We start from the raw sequence: 13,193 nt of genomic DNA, 5'->3' as shown, positions 1-13,193 counted from the left end.
AATAGATTTTCATCATATCATTAGCTAAACATAAGTTGATTAATAATAGAAAAGTAGTGTGGTATATTGTTGGCGCCCTAATAAGAAACTAAGCAAGTAAATGGTTAAACACAGTGCGAGTACAACATATAACTACGTAGTGCATAATATACTTCTTCAATGTTACAGTTTACAACATACCTATCAAGGCTTTAAAAAAACGAGAATAATTGATAACCTAACAAATTAATGACCTTATATTAATTAATAAGCCTCAAAACAAGTCCTTTTTACATTAGCAAAAAGAAAATAACACACTACCTATAGTAAAATGATACGATGTACGTATATGTTTGATAAGTAGCAAACTCGATGTTAATCTAAAAGTCTGATGAGACCGCTACAAAATAGCTAGCTCTAGCTAGTTTACGTCTTCAAGGCTATTCTTCATAAACTGAAATCTACATTATGAAAAATATTCAGCAATTGCTACCAACATTTCAATGCAAGAAATCATTGGAATGAGAACTTTGTTGTGTATGAATGTAAACAATTACTCATAACATATAACACGTTACACTATAACAGAGTTAGTCTTAAAATAATATTGTCCTTACTTTTTGCGCACTTTTTCCCCTTTAAAGAAACAAATACGAAATATGTAACATGTTCGTGAGTTATAAATTCTTAAATCAAACTACACAGAAAAGAATGAGGAAGCCAAGCACATGCATTAGACAAAGGCATCAATCAAAATTATGGAATACCTTGACATATGGTCGTAATACAATCAAAAGGGAGTCAAATACATAGGCCACAATGTCTCCTTTAATTATTTGAAAGAGTTAATAACGGGATGACAATTTAGTCTGAATCTAAAAACCAAAATAATCGTATATGAATCCGAAATCAATAAAGGCCAAATAGTAATAAATCTAAAAATGTGAACGTGTCCAGCGTTTTCTAAGTTGCTAGGCCGGACCCAATTTAAGTTACAGATCACGGGCTTAATTGATGGCCCATAAGATTGTCGTTTGTGGATTTAGTCAATTACAAGGCCCAATCTATTTTTGTTGGTTTTACTAGCCTGTTTAGACCAGTTTTTTTCACCTGCTAAAATTTTATTTTTATCAGCAAATTCTACAAAAGTTTTAGGTATTCTTCCTTGATTTGGCTAGATGATGTAGTACGAACTACGCAGTAATATTGTTTCTTTATTGATTTTAGAATACAGTCCGTACCTCACTGCCTAAGCCTAATAGGCTACATATGGACATCGCTCTATAAATCATTTAAGAGCGATATATATTGATTCCGTGCAATTTTCTAAAGTTAATTCATATCGACATCTAAATATTACTTATATAAGTCTTTACATCTTATCATCGTTATATGTCTATCAATTACGGCATTTGAATGGTTTGATTCTCCATAGTCGATGAATGAAGATTGAATGCATTCGTCAAACTTCTAATATTTGTTCTTCAACCAGATGTGAGTCATGTGACATAAAAATATGAATTTGCTAGAATACTAGATGATAATTTCTAATGAATTTAAATCAATATTATAGTAAATTACTCACTCTGACAATTTTAAGTGTAATTACGATAAAAAGAGACTATATAATTAATCTGCGTTAAACATCTAGTTAACAGCTCGATTTATTTTGTAATAACAGTGTAATATACATATAAACGCGGGAGACTAATGTTTACAACCAAATCAGTAATCATCCATCTTGCAAAGAATTTGACAAAGGCCTTGAAAGGAGTTGAACTGAATTGGTTTATGATTATAATTTACAAATACTGTAGCTAGTAACCTTTCCTTCTCTAGTAAGTCTAAGTTAAAGTCAAAGTCAAACAAATTCTTATATTTCGTATGTACACATTATACAGTGTGTAGCAGTGTACTTAATACAACCATAAGTTCAGAAATTTTAAATCCTTTGAACAGTAAGATTTGGTCTTCCTTGATAATAACACACCTGTTACTATGTAGTACTTGCAGTGTTAGCAGCTAATGTAATACACTATGTTAATAATTGGATTTTTAAGAAAAAGTCTCTACTCAGGAGAGCAACAAGGAATCCTGTCCCCTCCAATCCCCACAAATTCTATAAAAAGTTGGGGTTAATTTGCTTGCTTTGTTATCCCTAATTATCTCATGTTATTGGAGCATTTGTACGTAAATGTATTGTATACAACATGTTTAGTCACCCCAAATCATATAAGAGTCAACTCCGCAAATAATTGACTTTAATGTAATTTAGGAATACTAAACAAGTTATATGCAATACACTCATTTAATACAAGTGTTAAATTTCTAGTTTCACCACTATATTTTATACAACTTCTAATCGTGTGGTAATGTAGGGTTTTGTGCACCAAGTAAAACTCAACAGCTAATTATCATCTTATATCCCCCTCCGCCACTCCAAAATTCTCCCCACCACATATCCCCCCTCTCCCAATCCCCCGTCACCACCACAACTCTGCCTTGCGAACCACCAACTCGCAGACTCACATCCGAGCGCCCTTCAACCCCCCCCCCCCCCCACCCAACAAAGGTACCTCACAAAGGCCACACCCCCTCCACAATTGTAGCCAAGTCCTTCACGTTGTGAGCACTTGGCATCCTCACTGCTGCAACCATCTCTCGACAATTTTTTAAAAAAAGTAAATACAAGGGGATGGACAAAAGTTTTTTCTCCAACAAACCCATGGGGAAACAAATAAGACCTACATGGCCACTGCATAGGTCTTATTCATATAACTATATGCCCCATAAGCTAGGGTGCTAGACGAACAAGTCCATGACCAAAGTGAAACACGTGGAATTTGTTCGTCCCCTCATGGGCTAATGAAAAAACATCCATCAAACTCTTTTCGAATATTTTCTTTTTTAAAAAAACACGTCGAAAACAGCAGGAACAGTGGGGATGTGGTGTAGGGGGAAGGGGTGGAAAGAGAGAAAGTGTTAGGAGGTCTAATCACTAATGGGGGTGATAGGGACATTGTGGAAAAAGATATGACTGGTGTGTGATACTTGCAATTTACAAGGCAGTGAATAAACCAGGATTCCCCAGCTGAATCCTGACCAAAAGCCACAAAACTTTAAAAATTTTCAACCAGAAATTAAACTACCATGTTCTCAATCTTGTTGATTTGTTGGCACAGCAAGCTCTTTTCGATTTGAACTTCATCCAATCAATCTACATGTTAATAAAGCAAAACCATATTATTGGAAAATCTTATGTAACCAACTGTTGAGACAGTAAAATATTACTGAAAGAAATTAATTTAAAAGTAGCAACCTTTGCACAATTTTGGTGCAAATAACTTCAACTTAGCTTCTACATTCTGAAATATTCCTGCATTCCTACAATATGTAAACACAAATGAGAAGGAAAATTCGACAAGTCCAAAGACTTGAACCGAAAACAAAGAGAGGAATCATTAGAAAAAGACTTGAAATTTAAGCATTGTAAATCTTCCTCTAATTAGTTATTGTTGGCTGCAGATAGGTTCTTCCCCCTCTCCTGTAAATGGAACAAACACATTAAGCTACACAAAAACATGGCAAATATTTAAGCGAGCATCAACTGATTAAAATCCTACCATAGAAATGAACCATCTACTTGGGGCTTGAACCTAAGTATCCCAATCTATCAGCTAGCACATTCACATCCTCCTGCTCTTCGCCCCCTTGATCACTAGAGGCAGCAGCCTTAAACCTTTCATTTAGTAACTCCTCCCAAAATTCCTCATCGAGTTCTTTATCATCGCCTTCAAATTGGTCCAAACCACCACGCCGTTCCTCCCCCAGCTCGGTCCCTCCCCTATTATAACCTTGCATCTCAAGGGCTAATGCCTCGAGCTCAGAAACTGGACCAAGAGGATCATATTGATCATACCCATAAGAACCAAAGTCTAATGGCTCAGCCTTAACATGTCCCATTCCTAAAGGTACACTACTACCACTTGTTACACTTGCATACCTACTTGACACCCCACAGTGTAAATGACCCTTTTGCCCTTGATCAATAGGCCGCCTCCTTTTCTTGCTTAATGCTTCCTCAAGTTCTTTCCTTTTCTCCTTTTGTTGGACTAACTGTTGGAGAAATGCAGGGTTTTGCATTGCCCTTGCTAAAAAGTTCATCATTTGTTGTTGCTTCATCTCAGTAGCTTGTAATCTTTGTTCCATTGCTTGTAAGAATGATCTTGTGTTCTGTTGTTGTTGTCTTAGCTTCACTAATTCCATCATTAACACTTGTTTATCGCGTCGCAATCGATCCACTTCACCATCAACCCCAAATCTACCTAGCTCTACACAAGGGTCTATCACTCCCTGTTGAGAAAACATAGGATTAGATGAGTGTTTCCTTCTCCTTATGTTCTTCAGTTGATGCTTTTGCCCCTTTAAAAACCCTTCATTTGCAAATTCCCATCTATCAGGATCAATCTTCCTAAAACCCTGCAAATTTTTCAAACAATTTTGTAAGTACCAAGTTAATCAAATCACTAGAAATAAATAACCGTTAAAAGTAATTAGAGACGGATGGAGTATTAACCAAAATGTCCATATTAAACATCATTTCCATCAAGAGAAGTCGGCAGCAGTATAAAAAAATCAAAATTATTAAATTACATCAAGCAAAGTTGCAAAATATTTTATTAAAATCTAAGGACCCACATCTAGAATTTTTGCAATTTCAAATTTAGTCATGAGATTAAATAAGATAATAGGACAAACTAAAAAAGAATCATTGGGTAGATTTCACATGATCAAGAAAGGAAAGTTGTATTAAAATATATTCAACCACATTACTAAAGTTAATTGACAAGTTGCCAACTCATTTCACTAAAATCCCATTAACATTTTCATTATTTTATTTTTAATTGCTAACAAATCCAATTCTAATTCTAGCACATCAAAATATAACACATGGATATCACAACAAATCAAGAAAGAGAAAGACAATGAGACAGGTGGCTTCTGTCAAGAGGTGAATTTTAATCAACTTTTGTCTTTACTAATTATAATATTAATCAACTTCTACTCCTTGCTAATTGTGTCATTGACTCCATAAAACTAGATATTTAATTAGATTATAATGTCTTATTCAGAAAAGAACGGTTATGATATATGCAATCCTTAACGCGTAAGTGGCAACTTAAATGGTACAAGTAAAAAGGAATGAGATAAGAGTACTTACATAAGTATTAAGCTGCCTGACAAAGCTAGAGAAATTATTATGCTTGAAATTTCTAGGAAGTAAACCAGAAGCAAAAGCATGAGGATCCCAAACCACAAAGCTTTGACCTCCTCTGTTCCAAGACACTATACTATCAGTACTTGGATCATCAACTATTTCATATGTTTTCGTTAAAAATGGAGGTGGACCCACTTCATGTAATCCTTCTCTAGGCTGAGGTGCCGGAAAATTTCTTGAAATCTCACCGGAAAAGGTCAACGTCGTCGAGCTGGATTCTGGGAACTCTTTTTTAACTGGATATAAAGGATTCATAGTTAAAATGTTATAACAAAGGTTGAATTTTTCTGGGTATGCTTTACTTTTGGTGATAAGTCAAAGATAAAAAGCAATTTTTTTTTTCAAAGATTGAGTCACAATGTGACTCAAATTGAAGTGAAAATATTGAAATTGAAGCAAATCAAATGAAATTCAAATTTCCAATTCTTCAAATTGAAAGGGAATTAAGCAAAAAACCAAGATGAAATTTGATCAACTTTGTACAGAAAATATTAAAATCAATAACTTAAAAGGCAGGGAAAGAAGAGAGAGAAAGGTTACAAATTATACAAAAACAGAAGGAAGCTTTGATTGGTATATAAAAGAGGAGAAATTGAGAGAAAATTGAGGAAATTTGAAGAAAAAAGTTGTATGATTTTTGGAAGACAGTAAGACATGCTCTGTTTTAGCTCTGCTTGGAAAGAAGAAGGTAGGTTTTGGCAGTTATTGTTGATTTGTTGGGGAAGATTATGTGATTAATAAGGTTGAGGGGATATAAAAAGTGTGACATTTGGACCCTTAAATAGAAACTTATATAACCTATGATAATAATTAAAATATAATTTTGAGTAGAAAGTTCTAGAGTTTAGAAGGGATGGAGAAAGGAACCATCTAAAATAGCAAAGGCTTAATATTTTATTTGTGGATTTGGGTAGGTGTCCTCTTTTAATTTGTTAAATTTTTTATATTTTGGTTGATATATTGGGATGAGGAGCCTTGGAAAGTTCTGGAATTTATTCAGGAAGGGGAGCAAAAAAAAAAATAATAATAAAAAAAAACTTGTTTTGCTGAGTCATGCTGACCATGCTAATGTGGAGTGGGTTTGATTATCCAACAGAAAAAAATAAAATAAAAATAAAAATATGAGGAATAAAGAATTGTTATTTTGAGCAATTTGATTGGTGTAGATAGGAGAAAATGCCCCACCTGTTATTGGGGGTCATATAAAATAAGGTACTCACTACTGATCACAAGGTTCTAGGTTTTTTTAGAGTAATTATTTTTTATTTATTTTTTGAATTTTGTTTTGGGTGACCCCCTAAAAAGGGAACTTTGAAAAGGAAAAAAATTAATTAAGAAAAGGGTGGGAAGCAAGAAAAATAAAGGATACAGTACTCCATATTAGAGAGACAGATATTAATGAAAGCTGATTTGCAGAATTGACATTGTTGAAGAATGGGAAGTTATGGGCAATTTCAGGATAGAATTGATTGTTTCTAGTCCATGATTTACTTTTTAGAAAAAAAAAAAAAAAATGAAAAACAAAATATTTTTCTGCTCGGCCAAAAACAAAAATTCATTTCTAAAATGTTTCATCATTTTGATTAGACACATTTGTCAATTAGACTATTATTTTTTTAATGGAAAACTTTTGTATACATCCGGTTTTCAGTAATTTACTGTACATCGGGTACACTTTTGTCAGATTTAGTGTCACTTTTGTCAAATTTAGTGTCACTTTTGTCAAATTTATCAATGAAGCATATGTAACTATTATATATGTCAGGGTAACTTTTGTGCGTTTTAGTGTAACTTTTGCACATTTTATTGTCACTTTATAACGGATGTTCACCGTTTTATTTAAAAGTTTGTGTTTTTTAATTACTGTTTTATAAATAAATAAATAAATAATGCATTTTTATGGTTAGCCACATACGAAGTATAAGAATATGTGTTTAACAATATATGCTTTGAGGTTTAATACAACAATAATTAATACTAATAGTATAAAATTTGTTTTCAATTAATAGTAAACAACTAAGCGTGTAAGTTAATGAAAAAAAAAATGATGCAATTATTTAGAAATGGACCGCAATAATAAATAATGTATACACTATCTCATTTTACTTTACCCATTTCATCCAAAAAAATCTATTACAAAAGTTGGTCAAGAAAATAAAACCAATTTTACAAAGATGATCTCATCCGTTTAAGATTGATCTTTCTACTTTGACCACTTTTGTAAAAAAAAAAAAAATGTAAGATTGTAATGTAAACATTGTGATGACTACAAAAGCTATTGCAAAATTGTCAAATTATGAGCAATTTCAAGATTGTATTGATTGTTTCTCCACCTTAATTTTAATTACTAGCACCAAGCTACCAACCATTGTAAATAAGCAAGGACAATCGCTACTACTTATGGCACACAAATGCAAGTACTCCGTAGGCAACTCCTCACATACTCACGTATAATAGGACGTCACATTTCTATAAGACAATCGCTACTACTAATGGCACACAAACGCAAGTACTCCGTACGCAACTCTCGAAAACAATAGTCACATACTCACGTATAATACAACGTCACATTTCTATAAAACCATAACTAATCGAGCCATCTACCCCAATCATGTCATATCATTAATTGTGGGGTTAACCTTAAGCATCGGACTAAAGTAAGGTTTAGTTCGCCTTATTTTTACTTATTTTCCATAAAAATAATAATAATTCCACATAAAGCCAAAAATTGAGCAAAAGAAAACTACCCTTGGAAGATTGTAAATGAGGCATTTGAGTTTTATCAGCTTCTCACTGCATCCTACGCTCCATTTTGCTTCTCATACTCCGCCCTTTCGCCGTCGAAATCCACCGTCGTTAATTATTGAATCACGAGTCCAAAATTCAGGGAGAAGACGAAGAATTTGAGGGAAATGTATTGGAAATTGATGAATCATTTTGTTGAATTTCAGCGTTTGAAGAAGAAAATCGAATTTCTGTGTTGAGAAGAGCAAATAGAGTTTTGAGGGTTTGTTTTGGAGATTTTTGGAAGCAAATACAGTAACTGAAAAAAGGGAAGAAAAAAAAAAAAAAAAAAAAATCCTATTTTGCTGTCCATTGAAGGGTTAGCAAAGGTTTTGGTATGACATACCAAACGAAACTAGCCTTATGGCCCGTGCAATGCACGGGTTATTCATATAAAATTGTATTGAGAGATAAGTGAGGAAATATCAGTAAATCATTATAGGGTATAATATGTAATCGGAAAAATTGCATTAAGAGATAATGAGGAAATATTAGTAAGTCATTATAGGGTATAATATGTAATCGGAAACGTGATTAAAGAAATTAAAATTTTGGAACTTTAATCGAAAAAGAGGTTTAAATAGAAGGTGGAATGGGTAAAATTAAAGAGAGAATAGGAAAAGGTTGAATTAAAGGGGAGAGATGAAGTGTGTATAAAAGATGAACTATAAGTTTAATGAAAAAATTAAAAAAAAATGGTGTAATAAAAAATTAATAGTGTAAGATGACATGTGACATTATGGTTAGAGAAGTGTAATAGAATGGATAGAGACATGTGTCTTTCTTAGTATCTTGGTTATAGTTTTTAAATACTAAGTATAGATATAGATTCCGAAAAATAAAACTAATACAGAGTAGAAAAAGTGAAATTAGAACGCATGATTAGCATGAATAACCCGTATTGTAGAGGTGATAAAAAATCGGGTGGGTCCGAGTCTTAACATAATACATCGTGTCTAAATCTAAAAAAAAAAAAGTAACGGTGTAGCCGGTGGGCAAATTTTAAGATGCACCACCACGCCTATAGTTTTGTACAATTAGTAAAAAAATCTGAACAATTGCAAATTTTGAACATGTAGTAAAAACATCTGAACATCGCAAATTTTGAACATTAAGTTAAAAAATCTGAACAATTACAATGCATCATGCCTATACTTTTGAACATTTAATTTAGTAAAAAAATCTGAACAATCGGGAATTTTGAACATTTAGTTAAAAAATCTGAACATCGCAAATTTTGAACATTTAGTATAAAAATCTGAACAATCGCAATGCACCACATCTATAATTTTGAACTTTTAGTAAAAAAAAATATGAACAATATTAAATTTTGAACATTTAGTAAAAAAAATCTGAACAATCGCAAATTTTGAATTATTATGAGTCAGACAAACTTTGAACTGACTCGTAATAATTAATTCAATAGTTTTGTAATATAAACTGAACATTTAATGTATACAAAATGAACATTTCTTGATAAAATATGAACATAAAAATTGCATGTTTATGCTCAATTTTTGTGACATGCTCATATTTTTTTTATTAAATGTTTATTTTTTGTAAAATGTTCAATTTTTTTTAACTAAATGTTCAAAAGTATAGTCGTGGTGCACCTATTTCTAGGTGCACCATGGTGCACATAATACTAATTGGTAGCCGGTGCTCAAACTCGGAAAAAAATGACGAGCTTGTTGGGCTTTTCAGGTTTGGATAAGGTTCAGGCTTTTAACTAAAAATGCATTTAGGGCTTGTCCAAACATGTCATATTTTCGGGTCGGGCTGATGTTGATCACCTCTACCATATTGAATATATTTCAAAGGTCTTTTTTTTTTAATCGATATCAAGATCTCTTGAAATTGGAAAGGTAGCTCTAACTACTTGAGTTAATTCTCACTCTCAATGGTCCTCCTATTAGACTTTATAGTGTGTCAATGACTCAATATGATTTATTCAAGTAGTCACACGGCTAAAACCTCAAAGAATTTCTCAAAGAGCGTGGATATTAGCCTTCAATTTTGGAATTTTTTTACTTTTTTTCACACGGAAATAAAAATTGCCGAAATGTTTCCCAGGGCCCCTAGTATCCTCTGGGAGTCCAATTGGCTTGGTGGAACCATCCAATTTGCCTTTAAACGACCAATTTACATGTTTACAACTTGCACCAATTTCATTAACTCAAGTCTATCACGAACATTTATGACAACATATAATGATCATATATGGTTCCAAACGGCATTATTTGACCCCGAGACGTATCCCCTAAAATTTCAATGTTTTTCGACACTGGGTCCCGAAACATTCAAAATTTCTCAAAAATCATGGATATTAGCCTTCAATTTTGATTTTTTTTTTTTTACTTTTTTTCGCTCGGATATAAATTAGCCGAAATGTTTACCATGGTCCCTAATACCCTCTAGGAGTCCAATTGGGTAGGCGGAACCATCCAATCTGCCTTTAAACGACCAATTTATCGGTATACAACTTGCACCGATTTCATTAATTCAAGCCTACCTCGAACATTTATGACAACAAATAATGATCATATATGGATCAAAACGACATTATATGACCCCGAGATGTATTCCCTAGAATTTCAAAACTTTTCGACACTGGGCCCCGAAACCTCTAAAATTTCTCAAAAAGCAAGGATATTAGCCTTCAATATTGGAATTTTTTTTACTTTTCTTCATCCGAAAATAAAAATTACCGAAATATTTACCATGGTGCCTAATACCCTCCAAGAGTCCAATTGGGTAGGTGGAACCATTCTACTTGCCTTTAAACGACCAATTAACCGGTTTACAACTTGCACCGATTTAATTAACTCAAGCCTACTACGAACATTTATGAAACATATAATGATCATATATGGTTCCAAACGATATTATATGAACTTGATATGTATCCCCTAAAATCTTAATTCTTTTCGACACCGGGCCTCGAAACATTCGAAATTTCTCAAAAATCGTGGATATATTAGCCTTCAATTTTGGAATTTTTTGAATTTTTTTCGCCCGGATATAAAAATTGCCGAAATTTTTACCATGGTTCCTAATATCCTTCGGGAGTCCAATTGGGTGGGTGGAACCATCCAATTTACCTTTATACGACATTTTTACCGGTTTATAACTTGCATCGATTTCATTAACTCAAGCCTACCACAAACATTTATGACAACAAATAATGATCATATATGGTTACAAACAGTATTATATGACCCCGAGATGTATCCCCTAGAATTTCAAGACTTTTAGACACCAGGCTCTAAAGAATCCAAATTTTCTCAATAAGCGTGGATATTAGCCTTCAATTTTTGAATTTTTTGACATTTTTTCTCCCGGAAATAAAAATTACCAAAATGTTTACCATGGTCTCTAATTTCCTTCGAGAGTCCAATAATTAGGTGGGTGTAATTATCCAATTTACCTTTATGCGGCATATTTACCGGTTTATAACTTGCACCGATTTAATTAACTCAAGGCTACCACGAACAGTTATGACAACAAAAAATAATCATATATGGTTCCAAAAGGCATTTTATGACCCCGGAATGTATCCCTTATAATTTCAAATTTCAAGACTTTTCGCCACCCGACCCCGAAACCTCCAAAATTTCTCAAAAAACGTGGATATTAGTCTTTAGTTTTGGAATTTTTTGACTTTTTTTCGCCCGGAAATAAAAATTGCCAAAATGTTTACCATGGTCCCTAATACTCTTCGGGAGTCCAATTGGGTGGGTGGAACCATCCAATTTTCCTTTGTACGGCATATTTACCGGTTTATAACTTGCACCGATTTCGTTAACTCAAGCCTACCACGAACATTTATGACAACAAATAATGATCACATATGGTTCCAATCGGCATTTTATGACCCCGAGATGTATCCCCAAGAATTTCAAGAATTCTCGACATCGGGCCCTGAAATCTCCAAAATTTCTCAAATGCGTTGATATTAATTAGTCTTCAATTTTGGAATTTTTTGACTTTTTTTCGCCCGGAAATAAAAATTGCCGAAATGTTTACCATGGTCCCTAATACTCTTCGGGAATCCAATTGGGTGGGTGGATCCATCCAATTTACCTTTGTACGGCATATTTACTGGTTTATAACTTGCACTGATTTCATTAACTCAAGCCTACCACGAACATTTATGACAACAAATAATGATCATATATCGTTCCAAACGGCATTATATGACCCCGAGATGTATCCCCTAAAATATCAAGACTCTTCTACACCGGGCCGCGAAACCTCCAAAATTTCTCAAAAAGCGTGCATATTACCTTCAATTTTGGATTTTTTTGACTTTTTTCGCCCGAAAATTAAAATTGTTGAAATGTTTACCATGGTCCCTAATACCCTCCGGGAGTCCAATTGGGTGTGTGGAAACATCCAATTTGCTTTTAAACGGCCAATTTACCGGTTTACAACTTACACCGATTTACTGGTTTATAACGACCAATTTAATTAACTTGCACCGAACCCGACTTGAACCGAAATTGACCGAAACCCGTTTTAACCTGTCAAAACCCGACTTTAACCCAACTTGTTACTAACCTGAGATGAATTCAACCCGACCCGTTCCCAACCCGACCCAAATTTAACCCAACATGTTACAAACCCGACCCAAAATCAACCCGACTTGTTATTAACTTGACCCAAATTCAACCCGACTTTTTATTGACCTGACCTGAATTTTACCAGACCTATTACTTAGTCGACCCAAAAATTCAACCCGATCTGTTACTAACCCGACTCAAAATTAACACGACTTGTTACTGACCCGACCTAAATCCATTCCAAATTGTTCCTGAACCGATTTCAAATCACCTTAAATGCAATTTATACCACCTTATTATTTTTTATTAAAGCATTTTGTTTAGGGAGACCAAGTCGGTCCAGGCCAGCAAAAGAAAGGAGCATCATCCTCAAATTTAAGAGTTAAATATAGTATATATTTGTTGTATGGTCAAAGGAGATAATTATCTTCCTAAATTATAGACTATAGTTCCCTAGTATATTGTCATATATATTATAGTCAAAGGAAATAATTAGCTTGATAAAAATGATAATTATCTATTTATAGTTAGTTGAACCAAATATGACCTGACTTGGAAATGACCCGACCTGATTGTAACCTGCAAATTAT

At 33.5% G+C, this 13,193-nt stretch overlaps 1 protein-coding gene across 3 annotated transcripts; it reads right to left on the bottom strand.

Annotated features, from left to right (window-relative positions):
* Positions 1-2,560: 2,560 nt before the first annotated feature.
* Positions 2,561-6,130, bottom strand: LOC145590889 (heat stress transcription factor A-7a-like). Of its 3 annotated transcripts, XR_014102195.1 has the most exons (4): positions 5,201-6,130; positions 3,603-4,458; positions 3,299-3,523; positions 2,561-3,196 (listed from the first exon to the last, which is right to left on the bottom strand). XR_014102195.1 is itself a non-coding variant. In XM_081647290.1 (2 exons), exons 1-2 carry the CDS (start codon positions 5,510-5,512, stop codon positions 3,619-3,621), a joined length of 1,152 nt encoding a protein of 383 aa, XP_081503416.1. In that variant the 5' UTR covers positions 5,513-6,130; the 3' UTR covers positions 3,265-3,618. The 3 variants fall into 3 exon arrangements, 1 of the variants encoding a protein (XP_081503416.1); XR_014102194.1 differs by having other exon boundaries at positions 3,299-4,458; XM_081647290.1 differs by lacking the exon at positions 2,561-3,196 and having other exon boundaries at positions 3,265-4,458.
* Positions 6,131-13,193: the final 7,063 nt, after the last annotated feature.

The sequence above is a fragment of the Chenopodium album genome, chromosome 2 (genome assembly GCF_948465745.1).
Source record: "Chenopodium album chromosome 2, dcCheAlbu1.1, whole genome shotgun sequence".
Lineage (NCBI taxonomy): Eukaryota > Viridiplantae > Streptophyta > Magnoliopsida > Caryophyllales > Amaranthaceae > Chenopodium > Chenopodium album.
The sequence above is the reverse complement of the archived record's forward strand: the minus strand, read 5'-3'. Positions and strand labels throughout refer to the sequence as shown.

Coding starts and splice junctions, on each gene's coding strand:
- LOC145590889 (XM_081647290.1), bottom strand. CDS start 5,512: ATGAATCCTTTATATCCAGTTAAAAAAGAGTTCCCAGAATCCAGCTCG. Junction 4,459..5,200: donor TCAGGCAGCTTAATACTTAT/GTAAGTACTCTT, acceptor AAAAATTTGCAG/GGTTTTAGGAAGATTGATCC.